This window comes from Mobula birostris, chromosome 1 (assembly GCF_030028105.1).
Source record: "Mobula birostris isolate sMobBir1 chromosome 1, sMobBir1.hap1, whole genome shotgun sequence".
Classification (NCBI taxonomy): Eukaryota; Metazoa; Chordata; class Chondrichthyes; order Myliobatiformes; family Myliobatidae; genus Mobula; species Mobula birostris.
In genome coordinates, this window is record NC_092370.1 from 101,342,159 (window position 1) to 101,365,838 (window position 23,680).

The 23,680-nt window shown below is 39.1% G+C and overlaps 1 protein-coding gene across 2 annotated transcripts in view; it reads left to right on the plus strand.

The window, feature by feature from the left end:
* fam135b (family with sequence similarity 135 member B) overlaps positions 1-18,352 on the plus strand; it is a 392,129-nt gene extending 373,777 nt beyond the window's left edge. For both annotated transcript variants that reach the window (XM_072259585.1, XM_072259586.1), the window contains 3 exons: positions 2,643-2,753; positions 13,703-13,816; positions 15,439-18,352. In XM_072259585.1, coding sequence (XP_072115686.1) covers positions 2,643-2,753; positions 13,703-13,816; positions 15,439-15,644 — 431 coding nt within the window. In that variant the 3' untranslated portion in view covers positions 15,645-18,352. The remainder of the gene's footprint in view (positions 1-2,642; positions 2,754-13,702; positions 13,817-15,438) is intronic.
* The last annotated feature ends 5,328 nt before the right edge of the window (positions 18,353-23,680 follow it).

Below are 23,680 nucleotides of genomic sequence, written 5' to 3' on the forward strand. Positions count from 1 at the left end.
AAGCATCTCAGTTGAGAGATGAGTGCCTTATTTAAAATCCCATTTACTCATGGCCCTTTTCCTTTATTTGTGCTATGTAACTAATTCCCAATTGCTTGTCCCTGTCCCATGATATTCAATCAGTTCTTGGCTATCTTTCTCAAGAGCTTACTGGCCATTGTACTAGAAAAGAACAGGTTTTTCCTATGGATATATTAGCTGCCTTTCAGCTGCCATTCCTTTATTTCATCTTAGGCTGTCCCCTGGGGTTGAAGATGACTTACTTCCAATCTGTTGGTGACTGCTGAGCTCATAGGGTGGTGTAGGAGATGGCTGAAGGGGCAGAAAGATTGTCTAGTCTGAGATGTGATGTGTCCCTCCACTGCTTATACAGTGCTCCTGTGTGTTCCCAATGCATGGTCTTGAGGTTCAAATTAGAAGGTGTTATGGATTGCTGACTTGAGGGACCAAATATGCTGTTACTATTCTATGATTCAATAATCCACCCTTGCAACTCTTCTAAACCTGCCTTACATTGAAAAATAAATGTTATTTGTCTGGTTCTGCTACTGTTCTAACCTGCACATTTTTAAAGTTTAATTTTTGCTCAGCTATACTCAGAGTTATACAACAGTGAAACAGACCCATCGGCCCAACTCTCCATGCTGACCAAGGTGCCCCACCCTGAGCTAATCCCACTTATCTGCATTTGTCCCATCTCCATGAAAACCTCTCCTATCTATATACTTGTCCAAGTGTCTTGTAAACTTTGAACCTGAATCTATAACCTGCTCTGATAGCTGGTTCCATACACCCACCACCCACTTTTCATTGCTGTTCCTGGGAGTTCTCCTTTAAAGCGGCAAACTGTAGCTATATCAGACTTCTTCTGAAATGCATTGAACACATGCCAGATAGAACCTAATCATTCATTAACACTGGTTTAGAAATACAAATTTGCATTTACTGCCCCACTGAAAGAATGCTGTATGGTAAGACAGCAACCACTCTGGTTTGGCACCCACCTCAGTTGTATCTGAGCCTAGAACCAATGGGTGTATTGTTTGTCTATTGCCTTGCAAATGAAGCTATGGTGAGCTTAGCACTGCAGTTGGTTCTGTGGTGGAGGTGGGGGGTGAGAGGTGAGGTTGTCAGTTGGGCTAGAAGATGGACAATGAGAAGGAGGGAAGAGCCTTGGAGAATGTCGACAGTGCGTAGGGATGAGAGCCAAAGGATGGGATAGCTGCAGGTCAAATTGCTTAGGGATTGTTAACTGAGAAAGGTAAGGATTTGGACCCAAGTTCAGCAGATGACTGTGGGAAGGGTTGGCTGATGGCTCAATGTAGAATGAGAGAGTGGAATCCAACGAGGACAAGTAATCACAAAGTAAATGGGATTCTACCTAGACTGGGCTCCTGGCTCTGAACTTGGTTCTGTTCAAAGCGGCCATTTTTAGTAAGTGCTGCAGCAGCACAATAGACTCATGATTGTTTAGGGAGTGTCCAGAAGTGGTCACTCTTCATAACTGCCTTCCCTGACTCACTTTCGAAAGAATCACAACACAAGAACTGACGTGCATCAGGCATGCAAGGATGGTATGCAAATGCATACAAAAGCCATAAGACCATAAGATATAGAAGCAGAAGTAGGCCATTCGATCCATCAAGTCTACTCCACCATTCAATCATGGGCTGATCCAATTCTTCCAGTCATCCCCACACCACTGCCTTCTCCCCTTACCCTTTGATGCCCTGGCTAATCAAGAACCTATCTATCTCTGCCTTAAACCACCCAATGACTTGCCCTCCACAGCCGTTCGTGGCAACAAATTCCACAGATTTACCACCCTCTTACTAAAGTAATTTCTCTGCATCTCTGTTCTAAATGGACATCCTTCAATCTTGAAGTCATGCCCTCTTGTCCTAGACTCCCCTACCATGGGAAATAACTTGGCTATATCTAATCAGTTCAGGCTTTTTAACATTCGGAATGTTTCTAGCAGATCCCCTCCCCCCCCATTCTCCTGAACTCCAGGGAATACAGCCCAAGGGCTACCAGACATTCCTTATACAATAACCTTTTCATTCCTGGGATCTTCTCATGAATCTTCTCTGAACTTTCTCCAATGTCAGTATATCCTTTCTAAAATAAGGAGCCCAAAGTTCACACAATACTCCAAGTGTGGACTCACGAGTGCCTTATAGAGTCTCAACATCACATCCCTGCTCTTATATTCTATACCTCCAGAAATGAATGCCAACGTTGCATTTGCCTTCTTCACCACCGACTCAACCTGGAAGTTAATCTTTGGGGTATCCTGCACAAGGACTCCAAGTCCCTTTGCATCTCTGCATTCTGAATTCTCTCCCCATCTAAATAACAGTCTTCCCATTTGTTTCTTCCACCAATGTGCATAACCGTACACTTTCCAACATTGTATTTCATTTGCCACTTCTTTGCCCATTCCCCTAAACTATCTAAGCCCCTCAAGTGTGTGATTCAACCCAGGGATAAAGAACTCTCAGATGAGCATTATATGTGCAAATTTGTTGCTGATCCAGTCTTTGTTTTTAGCTCTTTAATCGCGATTGTTAAGCCTGACAGGAAAACTGCTTGAGCTTCAGTACTTATAGTTGTTAATTATATCTCTTCTACCACGCCAGGCCTCTGGCTCATGCAGAAACTGAAAAAGTCGAGCTCACTGTTACAACTAACCTTCAAGGACCAGGCTGATCCTCGCAAGACTTTTTTGTACAAACTCAGTGAAAAGCCAGGTAGGTGTAGCTACAATCCTGTCCCTACAACAGGAGTATCCACTTGTACCCGAGGACCAAAACAATGGGCATGCTGTTTGCTTTTGGTGTGCCACTAGAAGTACTAGGCTGGGGCTGGTTTAGAGCATTGGCTGGCAAGATACTTGGGGTCAGAGGGTTGGAGATGTCAAACGAAACATGTCCCTGGAGAATGGAGCCTTGAAGATAGTGTGGGCCTGGGTGCACAAGGCTTGCAAGCAATGGATTCTGCAGAACAGAGCTTCCAGATGGATGCTGGCCAGAGATAAGCCTTTGTGTTTTACGTAGTGTGTGCTCTGCTTTGCTCCTTCTTATCACAGCCTCATTAGTTATTTTTGCCTTGAAAGCAAATAACTGCAGTTGTGTACACAGATGTTCTCATACCTACAGCACACCATTCAAGGGGATCTTCATCTCATGCATCACTAATTGGTGGTGTTTGGAAGCCAACCAACAACAGTGAGTTTTGAAATTCATACTTTCATCATCCGATATCTGCATTCAAATTCAGGCAATTTTGAGACTTTTCTCTTTCAAAGCCCAGATAGCTTTATTCTCCCTCAGAAGTTTAATACCATGCTTTCACTTTATCTCTTAAAAGGTAGCAGTTCAAACCGGACAATTAATTCTCATTGTGTTGAATCATAACTCAAATCCATTTTAGAATTTGTTACAGGTATTCCATATGTTAATTGAATAGAAGGATATGACATGCTGAACAATTTAATGCAGGCTTAAACAATTATCCATTTATTCCCACAGCATATAAAATCTAATTCATTTGTCATGTATCCTAAGTACTATGGGGCTTAGTCAGCAAGAAGCATATTTACACTTTTCAGGTTTTATAATTGTGTAGAGTTAATCCAATAATTTCTCCATAGAATCTATCAGTACTTCCTTCAAAGTATATGTAATGCTATCAGAGATTTCAGTGTTGGCATGTTTCAGAAATTCAGCAATAGATTAAAGGTCTGGTTGCTTCATACAATGTCCTATTGAAAATGAAGTGTTCTACCAATCATGAACAAATTGCAACTCAGTCATACTCCAAAAAAGTAAATATGTACACAATTTGCATTCTCAACTGGTAGAACACCTTAGAATGAGCAATTAATGAATAGTGACAATAATAAGCGTGGCCCATGGTTTTGCAGGGAACTGTCAGCAAAACTACTGAAAAATCTGTCAACATTTGGTAGATCTTCACACATATACACAGAAGCATAGAAATCCAGAAGTTGCTGTGAATGGTTTATTATTATTTTGCCAGCAGTGTTGTTAATACAGACCATGGAAATAAGAGGCTTCAGCGATTCCCCACAATTTACAATGGGAATCTTCATCAACATCCTGTGCCAGGTTGGGTATAGTGTAAAGAAAGATTCCCATTACTTTACATTTAGTAGACCATTGTGAGAGACCATGGTAAGAATTAGATAATGACTTTTAGAAAAAAGTTTTAAATGTAATACAACAGGAATTCTGCAGATGCTGGAAATTCAAGCAACACACATCAAAGTTGCTGGTGAACGCAATATCTTAAATGTAATATCTTTATTATGTTTGTAACTGTTATAGGTTGCAATTATTTTTGGTTATGATTGTTTTTAAATGTCTAAGATGTTTGTGCTGGATCTTCCGTTCCTACGTCAGTGACAAGGACTGTAATTGAGTGTTAGCCCAGGGTGACTCAGTGTTCAGGTTCCTGTGAAGGCTAAAGCTGGCAGTGGCAATTTGTGAACTTCCAACTACCCTACTGGTTCTTCCTATCCCGCTGGTTACCCCTGTGCCCTCACTGCTGGGTTTCTCAGCGTGAACTCCATAGGAAATTGCTTGACACCAGGTCAAACCCAGCACAGGCACAGTAGCCCCTCTCACTGAGATAATGATTATTTAATTGAATAGCTGCAAATTTTTTATATTTTCTTTACTGAGAAAAAGATGTGTATACATTTTAGGCAGGTTTCCTTTTATTAATAGAACATACTGCTGACTATGAATGTCATAGTTATTCACAAATATATAATAATTGTTTTACATATGAGAGTTGGTGAACCTGGGATTGGGGTCTCACCATTCTTAAAATTATTCCTTGAGTGCAGTGGAGTGATTACACTGAGAAAGTCACTATGGGATGTCCTCTTGGGTAAATGCTGAGTAAAAAGCTCCCAGTGAAAGACGGCATCGAGAGCTGCACTGCTGTATTTGACCTGCCTGATCCTGGCCTCTGCTGCTGTTTGTTTGGAGGAGGCTCATTCTCTGTGTGTACTCAGGTTTCCCATTATATATCAAAGATGTGCTGACTGGATAATTGTTATTTTCACATTGCCCTGAGTATAGGAATTTAAAACGTAGTTCAGAAATAGAACTTAATTAAACACACGAAGATTAAGTAAAACAAGTAAAAAGAAATTGGCCATTAATCTTTTCAATCAAGGTACTGACTGAATGGGGGTTTGCTACATATGCTCGGTGAGTAGGCAGCCATCGATCCCAGGGGATCATGGGCTTGAGCCTCTGGTGGATTGTGTCTTCTCCAGGAAACAAGCCTGGATGGGAAGATTTGAAGAACTGGCTGTTGCCCATGCAGTGGGTTCCCCCCTCTCCACGTCACTAATGTAGTCCAAGGGAAGGGCAAGTATCGATACAGTTTGGCACCAGTGTCATTGCAGAGGTTGCCAGAGTGAAGTTGTAAACAACATCAAACTGCCCCGGCTCCGGATTTCTTCCTCGGGGTTCAGTCCCAAAGCCTTTCCCATGGGTGGGGTATGGCCACAAGGCAGCAGAAGTTTAAAATCAGGGCTTTCCTTTTCCTACGTGGGCTGCTGAGCCCCACCTGCTGGTACCCCTGTTGTAAAGCAAGAGTTATGGATGCAAAATTCTCTGCCCCTGAACTCCACTGGGGAAGCAGGAGATCCCCCTGCTGCCAGGATCTCTCCTGCAACTGACTGTGCAAGCTCAGATGTCCAGAACAAGCTGATTCAAATCTTGCAGCCGGCCAGTAATTTTGCATGAACCAGACCACTAATGAAAACCAAAAAATTACTGCAGATGCTGAAAATCTCAAATAATAAGAAATAAAAATGCTGGAAACACTCAATAGGTCAGGCAGCATCTGTTGACAGAGAAACAGGTCTGAGACCCTTCATCAAACTTCACCTGAAACATGAATTCTATTTCGTTTGACAGATGCAGCCTGACTTACTGAATGTTTCCAGCATTTTCTCTTCATATTCTTGTCTAGAAGTGTTGCTTTTACACATTATGGCCTGGTATTGAACTTGAAACTCTAGCCACAAATGCACATTCGAATGATATATTCTGGAGGAAACAAAGGCACATGAGGCTTTCATTGAATATTGCTGGATCAGTTATAATAAGAAATTTGTGTTAAAGGAGGTATTTGGAGAGGGAAAGAGAAAACGGCTACTGAACTTCCCTTAGTCCTGAAGTCACCTAGATTTTTGTGCTGGAATGCATCCTTCTGACTTTTGTCAGAAGGTTTCCAGAACAAAATTACTAATCAAATTGGTAAAGTCAATATACATCTTTAAATTTGAAATAGAGGTTTAAATGGCAGCCATTTATATGCATATGTATGTAAATATTATGTAGGTTCTGATAAAGTAGGAGCATCTGTTTTTAAAAAAAACTGAGACAGATGCACAATATCATGCAGCAATAAATGTTGCACTGACAGTTTTATTAACTGTTATTCACTAAGATGTAATGTAATCTGCATGACAAAACTCATTACTTCTAATAAAAAAAGGTTCACAACAACTGTCTTGAAATATCTGGCATGTGAAATCAGCTGAAATTCTCTCCGGAGACCAAGAAAGCACCTTCTGACTTTCTGCAGTAGTAAGTGTGGCATAGCATATGCACAAACTGAGCCTGGCTTTGTTGGGGTACCTGGCAATTTAAACTCAATATCTACCAAATAATTTACTGCCCATAGAGTGAATGAACTTCAGAGGTTTTCCTAAAATACAGAAATTCATGATGATCAACGCAACAGTCAAATCTCCAAAAACATCAGTTACAATAAATTACTTCACACAGCTGAGGTTGTTGTTCATCAAATCTAGCCAGCATTGATTACATGAGCAGTTTCTTCAATCAATAACACATTTTCAAAAGGAGGCACCTGGCCTGTTTTTTTAGTAAATTAGACATATGTTTCAGTTGTTGATAGCTGAATTATTAGTTGAACCGTGAGGCTTGGTTCAAAGTTGCAAACCCACTAAGAATAAGGAACCCCAAATTTTCACCAGTCCTTCATTGTGATTTGATGTTTCTTTTTTTCCCCCAGTGGTTGGTATGTGCATGCATCAAGTGTCAATAATGAGAACAGAATAGATTGAATACTGCGCTCAGCAAATTACTTGCCTTTCTTTTTCCTGGGTTATTGTGGCTCATAGTGAAATTAATTTTGAACAGCTTAAACTCAGCTTCCAGTATCTGCAAGCCCACAGCCAGAAGCTATTGTTACCCACAGTCTGAGTAGATGGTAGATGGTAGAAGCTGGTAGAAACACAAAATAAAAGTATCTAGCTGACCATGTGAATCACCAAGGTAACAGAAGCTAAGGAGTACGTACTAGTAAATGAGAAAAGCATAGATGAGTTAGCATGGACTTAATTTACCAAGGGGTCTCTTCCTTTACTTTATAACTCTGTGATACTGGGCTATTAAATTGACAATCTGGTTTGCAGAGGCCATGACAATTCTGATGTGGAAAGTATAAATGTCACACTGGTGCAATGAGATGTGAATTGTTAGGATTGTAACTGAGAAACAGTACTGGAGCAGGGTGTTGGGAACTGTGGTTTCCATCTTAGTATTTTGAGCATTGTCTAGGAATGCCTGTTACTGATCATCAATGCAACCAGTTGCAAATTGATCCAAGTTCTTGCATTGAAGTGACAAGGTCCTGCAAAGTGAGTTTAGGGAATTGAGTGCCAAGTCAAAGGACAGGACTTCCAGAATTGTGATCGTGCCATGTGCCAATGAAGCCAGAAATAGGAAGATCATACAGTTTCAGTTTAACAGTTGGCTAAGGAGATGATGCAGGAGAGAAGTCTTTAGATTTTTGAATTTTTGGACTCTCTTCCAAGGAAGGTGGGACCTCTAGAGAAGGGTTTGCACCTAAACTGGAAGGGGGCTAATATCCTAGCAGGAAGGTTTGCTAATGCTGCACGGGTGGGGGTTAAACTAGATTGCAGGGGATGGGAACTAGAACGCCAGAACAGATAGTAGAGTGGTTGAGGAGAAAGATGTTGCTAAGCCTACATAGAAAGTTTAGAATCAAAAGAATGAGTAGGATCAGTGTGGTGCGACTAATATTCAGAGCTGTGTATATTTCAGTGCAAAGAGTATTGTAGGAAAGGCAAATGAGCTTAGGGAATGGATCAGCACATGGAATTATGACATTGTGGCCATTAGTGAGACTTGGCTGTTGGAGGGGAAGGACTAGCAGCTCAGTGTTCTGGGATTCCATTGTTTTAGATGTGATGGAGCAAGGGGGATCAAAGGGGGAGGGGTGGCATTACAAGTTAAGGAAAATGTCACAGCAGTGCTGAGCCAGGACAGACTGGACAGCTCATCTAGTGAGGCTTTAAGGGTAGAATTGAGGAATAAAAAAGCCTTGACCACATTAATGGGATTATATTGTAGACCACCCAACAGTCCATGGGATATAGCAGAGCAAATTTGTAGAGATATTGCAGACAGTTGCAAGAAATTTAAGCCTGTTATAGTAAGAGATTTTAACTTTCCACATACTGACTGAGACTCTAATACTGTGAAAGGATTAGATGGGACAGAGTTTGTCAAATGTGTTCAGAACAGTTTCCTTAGTCATACATTGAAGTTGCAACTAGAGAGTGTGTGATACTAGATTTCCTATTAGGGAATGAAGCAGGAAAGTTGACAGAGGTTTTTGTAGGAGAACACTTTGAACCTAGATATCACTTTGACGTTTGTTTCAAGGCAATTATGGATAGATTTGATCCTCAAGTTGAGAGGCAAGTTAGGGTGGATAAATCCCCAGGGTCTGACAAGGTGTTCCCTTGGATCCTGTGAGAGGCTAGTGTGCAGAAATTGCTTAAAATATCCTTAGCCATTGGTGCGGTGCTGGAGGATGATAGATAGATAGATACTTTATTGATCGCAAGGAAATTGCAGTGTCACAGTAGCATTAAAAGTGCACAGATATAAATATTTGAAGGCTAGTAGAAAGAATAAAAAATAAGTTACCATACACAGTCTAACAGGAGGTGGTCATCACTTCCATGACTAAAGGTTGACTCATTATAAAGCCTAATGGCTGAAGGTAAACCTCATATAGCGTTCTTTGGAGCAGCACAGTTATCTTAGTCTATTACTAAAAGTACTCCCCTGTTTAGTCAAGATGGCATACAGAAGGTGAGAAACGTTGTCCAGAATTGTCAGCATTTTCCGTAGGGTCCTTTGTGTCCAGTGTGTTCTGTTTAACTTCTGTAACAGAGCCAGTCTTTCTATTCAGTCTATTGAGCCTGTTGGCATCACCCATGTTGATGCTATTGCCCTAGCACACTACTGCATCGAAGATTGTACTGGTGACAACAGACTGGTAGGACATGTGAATGAGAGGCCTGCATACTCTAAATGACCTGTCTGCTCAGGAAAAAGAGGCAACTGAGACGTCCAAAAGCTGTTCCAGCGCATTTAAGACAATGGTGGATCTCGTCATTAAGGTCGACATTGGAGGAGAAGTGACTTCCAAGATATGGAAAGTGTGCTGGAACAGCTTTTGGACGTCTCCGAACAAGAGTCTTTCATGATCGTGACATCCGAACAGAATCCAAAATGTTAGTGTACAAAGCAGTGGTAATCCCAATGCACCTGTACGCATCAGAAACCTGGACAACATACCTACGACATCTGAAGGCACTTGAAAAGTTCCATCAATGCTGTCTTCGAAACATCTTAAATATAAGCTGGGAATATAGAAGAACCAATGTCAGTGTGCTAAATGAAGCAAAAACAACAAGCATTGAAGCCTACGTCATCAAGAACCAACTAAGATGGAGCGGTCATGTTGTTCAGATGAAAGAAGAACGTCTGCCAAAACTAATCTTCTACTCCCAGCTTAAAGGAGGCAAATGTAAAAGAGGCGGACAACAGAAGAGATTCAAAAGCATCTTAAAAGCCAACATGAAGAAATGTAACATTGACATCAACAATTGGGAAGCCAATGCCAAGGACAGGACACTCTGGCAAGCCATCATCCAAGAAGGAACAGCAACCTTCAAAGCCAACAGATGTGCAGAATTAGAAGAAAAGAGAAGAAAATGGAAAGAGAGGCAGCAACAACGAAAGCCTGATCTGCCATCTGGAACTACCTGTCCTGAATGCAGAAGAACTTTCAAAGCCAAGATTGGACTCATAAACCACTTGAGAGCCCACAAGTAGATCAACAGGATGAAGACCATCATCCTGGGTTCGAGGGATAGCCACGATGACGACGAGAGGTGACTCTGGCCCTTCTTGTACACAGTCTCTGTGTTAGTCCTCCACTCAAGTCTTTCACCCAGGTGTAGCCCAGGTACTTGTTGGTCCTCACCATATCTACATCCACACTATCAATAATAACAGAAAGCAATGCAGGCTTAAAGTCCATCACCATCTCCTTTGTCTTACTGATGTTGAGCTGCAGATGGTTCAGCTTGCACCATTTGACAAAGTCTTCCTCAAGGGCTCTGTATTCATCCTCTCTTCCTCCCATTATACACACAACTATTGCTGAGTCATCAAAGAAGGATAGCTATTGTTCCTCCATTTTTACGAAAGGTTCTAAGAATAGACGGGAAATTATAGGCTGGTGGCCCTAACATCAGTATTAGGAAATTTATTGGAAGGTATTCTAAGGGTCAGGATATGTAAATTGACATATGCCATGTGAGCCTCTGCACCTGTATTTGTTAATTGTTGTCTTATCTAGAGTCATTATGCTCTTGTGCTTTCTTAATCTTGACAAGTTTACATTGACTGGTCCGGGTTTTCAGCATACTGTGCTCATTTAAATCAGACTTCCATTTTGTGCAGATCGTAGGCTCCTTGGGTGTTCCGAGAAGGATTCATCTTGCAGTGTCGTTCAGTCAAGCCATCAATATTCTGTTGGAATAAACTCTTGTTTCAGCCTCTACATGGGGGTCTGTTATTTTTCTGAACCTGAGTTCAGTGTCGCCTGTCAACTCACATGGTGACATTAGTGTTTAGATAGACAGGGACTGATTAGGGATAGTCAATGTGGCTTTGTGAGTGTCTAATCAATGTTACAGAGTTTTTCCAGGAAGTTACCAGGAAAACTGATGAAGGTAAGTCAGTGGATTTTGCCTACATGGACTTTAGCCAGGCCTTTGACAAGGTCTCACATGGGAGGCTGATCAAGAATGTCACTTGGAACTCATGATGAGGTAGATAATTGGATTAGGCATTGGCTTCACAGGAGAAGGCATACAGTGGTAGTTGCCTGTCTGACTGGAGGCCTGTGACCAGTGCAGTGCCACAGGGATCGGTGCTGTGTACTTCGTTGTTTGTCATCCATAGCAACAATCTGGATGATAATGTGGTAAATGGGATCAGCAGATTTGTGGAAGATACCAAGATTGGGGTTGTATTGGACAGTGAAGAAGACTGTCAAGCTTGCTGTGGGTTCTGGATCAGCAGGAGCAGTTAAATGGCAGATGAAACTTAATATGTACAAGTGTAAGGTGTTGTATTTTGGGAGGGCCAACCAGGGTAGGTTTTACGCAGTGAATGGTGGGGCACAAAGAAGTGCAGTAGAACAGTGATCAGAGAATACAGATTCATAACTACTTGAAAGTGGTGTCACAGGCTATTAGGGCCGTAAAGAAAGCTTTCGGCATATTGGCCTTCATAAATCAATGTATTCAGTACTGCTGAAATTGTTATGTTGAAATTGTATAAGATGTTGGTGAGGCCTAATTTGGAGTTTTGTGAGCAGTTTTGGTGACTTACCTGCAGGAAAGATGTAAATGAGATTGAAAGAATGCATAGAAAACTTATAAAGATGTTGCTGGGACTTGACCTGAGTAATTGGGAATGTTTGAATAGGTTTGGACTTTATTCCCTACAATGTAGAAGACTGAGAGGAGTTTTAATAGAGGTATACAAAATTATGAGGGGTATGGATAGGGTGAATGCAAGCACTGAGGTTGGGTGAGGGTCAGAAGATGGTGAGAGTGTGCAACGAGCTGCCAGTGCAAGAGGTGGATTGCAACATGGATGGGAGGGGTAAGTAGGGCTATCGTCTGGGTGCAGGACAATGGGACGAGGCAGATTTGTGGTTCGGCACTGACTAGACAGGCTGAAGGGCCTGTTTCTGTGCTATGGTGTTTGTGACTCTGTGACTCTAAATAGCACAAATAGTGAAATCACAAGAAATGTGACAGAAAAAAAACTGCATTCAGAGAAAAAGATCACTGACCAAAACAACAGAGATCTTACTACCTAAATGTCATGTTCAATGGAAGGTTACTGCTTCCAACGGATAGGTAAACAACTAGCTGCTCTGACTCAGCAAGTCTTGTCATATAATAAAGGCAAGGTTGACAAATAGACATTTCTTATATTACACAGTTCATGCTCTGTTTACAATCCTTCAGATGGTTTCTTTTAAAGATATCATGCTTTGTCCTTTAAAAACTAGTTGACATTGTCATATCATTCCAATAGAAACATAAATGTAATTTTTTTTCCCTTTCAAATCTTATTCTCTCCCTGCCTTGAAAGGACTGGTGTGAATGGGAGCGGTATCATGGGCATTAACGATCAAAAGTTATCTTGTCAAATAGCCCATTCTTTAAATGTGAAAGTGCCTTCCTGACAATGCTTGTCTGTTTGTTCAAGGATAAAGATAATGAGAAAACCAATCCCCCATTCTCCCCATTTATTAAACCAGGGACAGTGGTAAGGGAAGGCCTGTCTGATTAGCTACATCGATGCAAGCAGAAACTGAAGCAAGCCATTTGACCTCTTCTGCCTGCTCCACCATTCAGTAAGATCATATCAGATCTTTTACTTCAACATTTACTTGATCACCACGTCCATAAGAACACAAAAAGATAAGTACCAGAAGCAGTAGTGAGCCATCAGGATCTGCTCTGCTGAACATAAATAGTGGCTGATCATTAGCATTAGTGTCATGTTTCCATATTAATTTCTTAATTCCCTAACTATCCAAAATTCTTCCAAGCTCTATCTTGGATAAGCATCTCATTTTCTACGACCTTTGATAAAACAGATTCTAAGATTCGCTGTTGTCTGTGTGGATTTTTTTAAATAAATCATCTCTATCCTGAATGTCTGCTTGCCTGAGTCTGCAGATTCTGGGCAATATCATTCCCACATCTGCCTTAATAAGCCTCATAAGAATTTTATACATTTAAAAATGTCAGGCAAGGTCAGTAAATTGGCTGACAAGGCATATTGGAAACTTTTTAATCAGCATTGAATATAAAAGAAGGAAGATTATACTAGAATTATATACAACAACCATAGGTTGTGTATTAGACACATTTCCAGTCATCAAACTTATCTTGTTATTTCCAAACACAAAAATCAGATAGATACATGAAAGTACTCAGTGACTGGTTTGTATGTGTGACCTTTGTCTGTGGTGGGTAGGGGCTGTAGGGTGTAGAGGTAGCAGGAGGAGGAAAATCAAGGTTGGCTTCTGATTATTTTCTTTCAGGAACATCCCCTCAGTCAACCTAAGAGTGACTTTAAGTCCCGGATTCAACTATCTAGTTCTATTCAGCAACAGATAGCTCAGTGAGAGCCAGGGAAGGAAGCGGAGAAGATAGAATATTTCAATAACCATGTTTCCTTTCTGGTTGCATTTCATTGTTCTGATACAGGGCTGCAGTACTTCAAGAATGTCATGCTGGTGGCATCGCCTCAAGACCGATATGTTCCTTTTCACTCTGCCCGGATTGAAATGTGTAAAACCGCCCTGAAAGATAGGCAGATCGGTAAGTATTGTTTGTGAATAATTTTCTTGTGTTTTTGGTCTGCAAGCCTCATAAGCTTTTACTGCTACTTATTGAATTGATGCAAAAATTAGGGGAGCACAAGTGCTTAGGTAACAGGGTTTAAAATACCTATTACAGGAATATTGAGAGAGCAAAGGACAGGGAAGGGACATCATGATAATATGTTTGAGTTCACTTGCCTCCCGGTTTGGTGTCAATCCTATTATAATAGTCCAGCAATTGTTCCTCTTATTTCACTTGGGCTGCTCAATCCCTCATTGTAAATCATTGCATGAACATTACAGCAGCAGAGCTCACTACCATTGTCAATTTTCTTTCCCCTTGGTGTCTAAGACATTTTAAACAACGTTGCATATCCGGGATCCAGGCTTAGTTTATCCTCTACTTTGGTTCAACATTACAGTTTATTATATTGTGCATTTTGCCCATCATTTGTAGTTTCCCAGAAAGTAAAACATGATTACTTTGCTGGAAATTCAGCAGGCCAGGCAGCATCAACGGAAAAGAGTAAACAGTCGACGTTTCAGGCTGAGGCACTTCTTCAGGACATGATTACCATTACCGAATGGTGGAGAGTGATGGAAATAGAGGAGGAAAAGCCTGCCCACAATTGATTCCTGTGATTATAGATAACAACCAAGGCAAATATGTTATAACAGCTACGGTTATAACTCTTGTCTTTTACTAGTCATTCACTAACTTGATACAGGATCCTGGAATCTCGTCATATTCTTGCTGAAAACAAAGATGAGGGTTATTTTATTTTAATTTGTTGCCCCATTTAAGCTCCATGGTAGTGGTTAGTGATTTCACTTTATCCCAAACAGAATGACTGATAGCAAGAACCTGTAGTTCACGAGGGGATATTCAAAATTAATCTGTGGACAGCGAATGCAAATCCAATTAATTTTTCCTTACGAAAACCCTCTTACTTTTCTGAGCGCCAAAGTAGCATAGCACAATACAGCTCGTGGTGTCAGAGTTCAGAGTTCAATTCAGTAGAAAGTTTGTACATCCTTCCCATGAGTGCATGGGTTTCCTCTGGGTGCCGTGGTTTCCTCCCACATTCCAAAGATGTGCTGGTTAGTAGGTTAAATTGTCCTGTGGGATAGACCAGTGTTAAAAAGGTAGGTTGTTGGGCGGTGCAGCTTGTTGGGCCAGAGTGGCCTGTTCCTCACTATCTCTCAATAAAAATAACATTAAAATACAATGTGGAGTGATGACATGGTAAGTGCAGCATGCTCAGAAGTTTGAACCTGAGGTTGCAATAAGGTTTTTATTTCATATCATGCCTGTATCTGTTTGGACAATTGATTACGACAATTAGTCAACTGCTACAATTACCAAGAAGGGATATGGTGCACTTTCATGACCATTTCTCAGTCTGCAATTCCTCTGTTATTAAAATCTGATACTTTGCAAATCCAGAGTTTGTAAATTAAAATACATTAAGCTGATTTGATAAATCCAAAAAAATTCTGCAGATGCTGGAAATCCTAAGCAACACAATAATTTGATAGCTTTATCCTCTAGAGACTGTATAAGAACAATTGATATTGATGAGTGGAGTTATTTTTTTATGTTTTTGTTTGATAACTCAGGTTGCGTTTATACTGAGATGATTAACAACCTCCTTCGGCCAGTGACAGAGACCAGCGACTGCACCCTGATCCGCTACGACATTTACCACACATTGCCAAACACTGCCAATGCACTCATTGGCCGGGCAGCTCACATTGCCGTTCTTGACTCTGAACTGTTCCTGGAAAAGTTCCTTCTAGTGGCAGGGCTAAACTATTTCAAATAGCACTACTGCTTGACTCACGGTACCCGAGTGTCCTCGTGACAACATTTACAGGTGCTTTCTTGTGGGAAAGCATGGACTGAGTCGGTATTGATTCGTTTCTGCATCATCCATGTATTAACCCATGCGATCAAAATGATTGTGTTGTAAATAGTACCAAAAGAAATTTACACTTCAGATTAAATTTATCTAAAACTGCTTTCCTGCCTTAAATTCACAGAAATTATCACTAGGCTTTCTACGAAATATGACTTGAGTACGCAATTTTAATTTATGTTCATATTTATTTTTGAAGCGTCACATCTATCACTATGTGGAAACAAACATTTGTTAATTGCTTCCCCTTGGAATAAAATGGTTTCTTAGACTATACATGTTATCTTGAGTAAAACTAAGATGAGTTCTAATCACCTGCATTGTGCTTGTGTCAGTTTACGCACAGATTTCTCTGTAGAAGCCTTTCCTGTCACAGCTGCACATTTTAAAAAGAGCTATTTCATGCAGAGTCAGGAGACAGAGGGAATGATGTGTGAATGTATTCACAATTCTAAATGCTTATTATAGGATTTGGATGTCACCAAGTAGTGAGAAAAGACTAGCCAACATCACACCACTAATTAATTAACATTATCTGTAGCCAGCCATAACTAACAATATGTGGCCAATCTTTGCCACACTTTGTGACTTGAAATTGGGGAGAAAAACTGTTCACGAGCTCAGCATGTCAGAAATACCAGCCATGAAGAATGGAATCTTAACCTAATGATGGACACTATACTATGTTTTAGCATGAATCACTCTTGGAATAGATAAAGCTTTTGTTTTGAACGCTGCATGAAGCAGAACTCTGTACTTTTTACTCTTTATTTATGGACCCATGTTCATCACAGATCACTGAGTAAAATTGACATTTGACTGACATGATCACCCATCCGCTCCTGCCCCTTTCATCCCCTAACCTCCCAAAGGATATGGAATTTTTTGGGATAAGGAATTTACTGGGATCCTCAGCTTTGAAACCCGCTAATAATAGAGGCTTCAGCAAAGTCACATCATCCATCGCCCAGTGGGCGAATCGTGTAGGTGGAAATGGAAGGGAATAAGGGTTGGAGATAATAGGCAATTAAAGGAAAAGGGGAGGGTACCTAATCACAATCTGACAAATCTGCCAAATGTTTAAATCTTCCTTGTACAAAAACAATCAAAGTAAATTTACAACATTTGAGTTCCTTTCTTCAACTATAAATTGTCTAAATACACGTTGTTGAAGAATTCTGAATTAACTATTGCATTCCTGAATTCTTCACAGCTGTCTCACACCATTAAAGTGAATGGGGAAGTACTTCCTGTGTCATTTCTATCCTGGTGTCGATATTAATTCAACTTTTCCAGTATACATCAAGTTTACACTCCAAAAGAGTAGAACAAGAAAGGCCTGCCATTCAAGGCCATCATGTGTCCATGCAGAAAAAAAATAACAAATGAATGACCCCATCTCGTGATCACACGCATTCATGTGGGAATTCCTAGGTTGTTGCATAAGTTACTCTGGGGAATGTGTATAGTCTTCTGCACGTAAATGCAGATAGTTCCCTGTAAAATCTGGATTGCTACATTGCTAACTCTGTTGTTATAAAAGCAGAAGGTCAGAAACAGGCTCATGTGTCCAAAATACCCAGTTTACCTATGATGCAAAGTCAAGATCTAACCGCTAAAAACAAAGTAGGTTAACTTACAAGACTGTAGTTTCAGAAATATTGATAATTTTTAAACTGTAAAAAAAAAGAATCAAAGTGGAAACAAACTGACTTTGTTAATTCATATTCAGAGAAGTGTTTAAAAAAGAAACTAGGTCACAGTAAGAGCAGGGACATTGGCAAAGATGTTGAGAAGATTAAAGAGCATTATGTAGAAGGTATGGAGAAGTAAGGAGGAGAAGGATATCACAGGCACTGAGTATGTGGAGAAGTGTGATTTATCAAGATATATTAAAAGTATTGGCTTGTGGCTTAATCCTCAGTCCATGCTGCAATTTAACTTTCTTGCATTAACCTGCTAAATCTAGCAATCCTCACTTCCTTTCAGCCACTGGGTTTCCAAGCCTCAGGAAATTTAAGCATTTAATATTAAAGTGTGTGCACAATCCTGTTAAAATAAATGAATGAAGCCCCTTCCACCTCTCCATCTACCAACCTCTCGGGATTCATTAATTGCTCACATGTTTCTATGCATGGGTTGAGGGAGACAATTTTGTTTGTTTTTCTTCATTTATCTAAATTCCTTTCCAAAAGAAAGGTAGTTGCTTTTGGGGTAGAGAGTATAAAATTCATCACCTGATTACGCACTTCTGAAGATCAACTGGCTGTTTATCTACTCATTACTGAACATGAGACATGTTGTGCAAATTCAGTTGCAGGTTGGATTTACAAATTAAGTTGCTGAACAACTCAGAATCTTGTTATCAGAAATGTAACAAGTATGCTACTGTCTTATGTAACATTTCCAGCCCTCTGTTGTTCCTAGCATGAAGATCTTTGAAGGGCAAAGATCGAAGATTTACTCTGAATCTAAAGTATTATTGGAGAATTGATTTTAATGCTCAGTTTTGGTTGAATTATGTTGTGTTTGCGATCTCTTTTAGTAAATTGTCAAAGTGCCATATCCGAATTCAGTGTTATTTGTTATTAAATATATCCATATCATGATAGTGTACTGCCTATATGAACTGTTTATCTTTCCATAATAATTAATATTTAAATTAATATATAATAGTATGGTAATATTAATCCTACAGTATTTGAGATTGTACATGTAAGAACCAGTTTACTGAATGTAAAATCCAGTTTATAACTTGCACATTCAAATGTGTTTTTTTTTACTGAAATGCCAGGGTAGCAAATGATGTGGACATAATATATACACAAAAAGAGTACATTATCTGGATGGTAGTTACTTTGGACCCACCATATTTGTGTATTATAAGTCTGTGATTAACTGAAGCTTGCAATTAACATTGAAATGTATCATCCAACTGGGTATTAATCAAGTCAGTAAAATACACAAAGTATTTTCCTACTCACAAAGCAGGTCTGGTGCTGTTACATTTTGCCTTTTGTCCAGCTCCCATTCTTTTCCAGCATAAAATTTCAATTCTGCTTCGTCAGAATCAGGTTTATTATCACTGACATGTGTCATGAAATTTGTTGTCGTGCGGCAACAGTGCAATAGATAAAACATGGCTGTAAGTTACAATGATATATATAAAAAATAAATACACAGTGCAAAAAGAGAGTAACATAATGAGTTGGTGTTCATGGGCCATTCCGAAATCTGATGATCGCGGGGAAGAAGTTGTTCCTAAAAAGTTCATTTTCAAGATCAGGAAGAAATACTGGAAATCTGAAGTGTAAGCTACTGAATGAGTTGATCAGCATCTGAAGGGGAATTAACACAAAGGTTAACTTTTATCTTTACGTATTCAGGATTAATCTGCCAGACTGCATATAAAGACATTATAGTATGTCTGAATTCAGTTTAATAAATACAGGTAATGGTGTATTATAAAATTCATTATACCAGAACTATGACTTTAGAAAGTTTACCAAAGTATTTCTGGTAGCTTCCTTGCAAAATTTCCTTCATATTCTAACCAATCTATTGACGGTCTGATCAATAGGCTGCTTTGTCTTTGGCACAAATTTAATGTAATTATCTTTCTATTACTTTAGTTTTTGAATTTCTACTTCTTTGAGATGATATATTGCCATTAACCATTCTTTCTAAGGGAGCTTCCCATTAGATGGTATTCCTACATACTGTTCTTCCTGGCTAAAACATGATGTTAAGCTTCATTCTCTATTCCCAATACAGCTATTATCATAGTGTGCACTATTATTTAAAATGATACTCCGAATACAAGAACCCATTTCCCGAGGTAGAAATGCCACCAGTTAGTGGCTTCTTTAACCTAGATGTTGTGAACTCATTCATGCACAAGGAGAATTTTTCAACAATTTTATGTGGATGGCAGAAAATCTTTAGTGTGTCAAAAAGCAAATCACTTGCCACAGATACTGATTTTCTTTTGCATTTTCATTATTTCTGCAGCTAGTCCAGTAATGTTCCACCCACCAATCCTTCATCTTCAGGTCGTTGATGGTTCAGGACCTGATTATTGTAATGCAATCGAATGTCAAGGACAGCCTTAGAGATGCCCATTGCTGAGTGTATGTGGTTATTTCAATTTCAAACCATTATGAGGAGTAGTGGCTGCATTTAACGTTCTTTTCTGCCTGTCAATTTGTATTGATTTTTTTTTGTGTGTAAGTGTCGCGGTTAAAGACACAATCAGCAGGGCTATTTACTAAATCCAATGGCAAGAAGGAGCTCAGTGAGCTGCCTCACGTTTGACATGGCAAGGTCATTGAAGCATTGTTGCCTAATGGGCTACATATTTTGTTGTCCCAAATTGGTTGTGAGCATTGCTGGATTCACTGAAACTGCAGCGTCAACCTCTCTGTAAGGTCTCAGAATTTCTGACTTCTTACATGGACTGGTTACCCTCCTGTCAGAATGGTGTTAAGTTGTGCAGCAGACCCATTACTTGAGGGTTTAAGAATATATCTGGGATTATACTCATAAATAGAACATAAAGGGATCTGCAGCTTCCCCTGTTTTATACAATGTCAATATCAACAAAGCAATATTCATTAACTATAGTGAAGGCTAGCAAGATTTATCTGCATATTCAATAAAATGAAAAAAGTCATAAAGTGGCTTTTAATGCATTCTTATTTAACACTTTAAACCAATTAATGTTAGCATTTATTGCTTTATAATGATGTTTTTAACATTTCATTGGAGCAATTACAAATTATTTCATGCCTCTTTGGGCCTTTGTCACACTTTGACATTTTGCCACATGTTGAAATTACATCTTGAAATTTCATTAGCCTTGTCACTAAGCAGACAGGATGTGCACTTTACAAAAACCAGCAATCCTGGTTCAAATTTGAGTAAATTGAATGAGACATGAACTCTCAACCCATTTCAAATTTGGAAACAATAAGTGAGCTTTTCACAATTTCACATATGATCTACAATAACCCAAATACGTTGTGCTGGGTCACAGGTGAATCTGTGATTAAATTATTACCAGAGACATTCATCTAATAGATAGCAGCTTTTCATTTTAATCTTCCTAATCAAAGGCTTCACATTACATGGACCAACAGACTGGATTTTGTTATTCTTTTCATTTATATCTTGTTATCTCCTACAGATCCCATTACATAGCCAATGACAAATGGTAGCCCACTCTTTCTTATCCAGTTTTTCCCTCTTCTGCCTACTGCAGCATATGTGTTTTTTCTCTAAATTGTCCATTGTATCTTCTAATCCCATAATTCACCATTTTGTACAATTTTCCCTATGTTCAAGTTATGAAATCAGCCATATCAAAAAATTGCAACAGCTCAAAATTGTCAAACTTTATACACTTAAATTTCACTTTCACTTGTAACTTCCAAGTTGCAAAAGGAAGCTTCTTATTATCTTCATCTTTCCTCACCCTATTCTCTTTAAACTTGCCTGGTGCCCATTTTGCCTGTATTCTTAATCATCACATAAATGAGTCTTATTGTCAGTCTAAAAGTTAATTATGCCTGGACTTTCCCTTTCAACTAAAGAGGCTAAGCATTTTTGCAAACTACATAAAAGTATTTGAGCACACCACAGGTCAGGAATGAAACTCTCACTCAGCAGGAAATTCTTCATAATGGAGAGCAGGTCAATGAGAACATGAAATTGTAATATTCTGAGCAAGACAGTTTACAAAAAGAAATTAATGATTAATTCATTTGTTTTCAAGTCCAGATGCTATTTAACCTTTCCTCTTAATTCTGGGTTTAAATTCAGATTTCCAATATTCGCACTTCTTTTTCTGATTCAGGATTTACAGATATTGACTTGGCTCTGTAACATGTCAAAAGTGCTATCACTAGCAAAGCCATCTATACTTCCCAGAATCCTACCCTTAATATTAAAGGTGTATTGTGTGCAGAGAACTATATTAGCAATCTACAAACAACTACCATTTTGAAATTCTGCCAAAACCATATCCAATCATCTTAATGGTAACTGATCATTTTGGAACAAGCACCACAACTGATTGATTTAACAGATTGGATAAAAAGCAAGGTGGGGTGTTCAGTCTTTGAGAATTTCCTTGGAATTGCGGGCAGAATAGGTGTATGTAATTCATATCATTCAAGTGAAGTAATGCGGGAGTAGCACCAAGGAATTTCCAGTCCTTTATTCATGTAAATGGAAGCATAGGTTTATTGTATACACTGATGTCAATGCAAGATGGAAATCTATTTATTTTGAGTAAAACTGTACAGAATGGATAATCATCAATACCAGTATGATTCTACTATTTTTCTACATTTGCTTTTGCATCATTCGTGGTGGCTTGTGTTCTGTGTACAAATTGAATAAAGTTCTTGGCTTACTTTATTTGCAGCTTGTGTTGTCTTTCAATACATCAGAGTAAGCTAAACTTGGCAATAGTTATCTACCATTTATGTTTCCACTGGCAAGTGAAATCATTAAACAAGAAGAATTGATGAATTCCGATGAAAGAACATTTATCCAAGGCATTAATTATCCATCTTTAGCTCTCCATGGATACAATCTGACCTGCAGAGTATTTCTTGTTTTGAATTCATTAGCAACTCTTTTTCCAGCTTCTCTCATGCAGATAATTGATACCATTCCAGTTATCTTTAATCAGTCTCCCTGATGGGAGATACCTTCAAAAGAATTTTGTTGATAGGTTTTAGCAGATTTTTTTTTATTAAATCTGTTCATACATGAGGAGAATCAATATTACAAATGCTCATCTATAACTAAATAATGCCTTAAATAGCTGAACCTTCTCCCACCTTCCTTCAGGTTCCAATTCAGTTTTCTGCTTTGCGAGATGATGTAGGTGGAAAGGTTGATTTTTCATACAGAAATAACTTTTTATAACTTGTTTGTCTGTGTCCCTAACTAGAAATTACTTATAAAACAGGTGTGTATCTCTTCTCTTGTAATTTCCATAGAAAGTTATTATATAGTAAATATCCTTTAACTTGAAATATAAAATATTGCAACCAATATTCATATTTCCATACAACCTAGGAAACCATACCGTCCGTCAGGTCTAAGCCAGTTCTCAGTGCAATTCTATCAAACTTATTGTCCCATTTATTTCCCTGTTACTTCTACTCTTTTAACACAAAGACCTTTATTTTTCTATTAGTCACCTACATGAGGAGCAATTTACAGAAAAATATTAACAACAATCAGCACATTTCTGGAATTGGGAAGAAACTCTGAAACTTGGAGAACATGTGAACTCTATACAGACATCACTGGAAGTCAGAATTGAAGACTGTGAGACATGATAAGCGAATGTCAGGACTTGAGATACGCAGACTTGGAACTCAATTTTGTGGTAGATGTAGGCTAATCAATGCATCACAAAATGCAAATACCAGAAAAAGATTTGCTGGACTAAATTCCGGTGTCATAAGCTATTGACCTGTGGACCAATTCCCCCAGAACAGCTGGGGATTCAAATAATTGAACAGAATTACTAGTGAAGATGACAAAGAAACTTCCATATCTTAATATACACCTAACCATATGTGGTTCACTAATGTTCTTCAGGGAAGGAAAACGACTATTTTAATAGGTTTTAAAACTGGTTAGGTTAGGGCACATCTGGAACATTATCTTCAGTTCTAGTTGCTCATTATAGGAAGGATGTGAAAGTTTAGGAGAGGATCTGAAGAGTTTTACCAAGCTGCTGCCTGGATGAGAGGGCATGTGCTAGGTGTTTTCTCTGAAGTGGAGAAAGTTGACCAGAGACCTGTTAAAAGTTTATAAAATTAGGAGTAGCATAGTTAGAGAGGCAGTATCTTTTTCCAGAGTGGAAATATCTCATACTCTAGGGCATGCACTTAAATTGAAGGCGGAGCTTAGGAGGGATA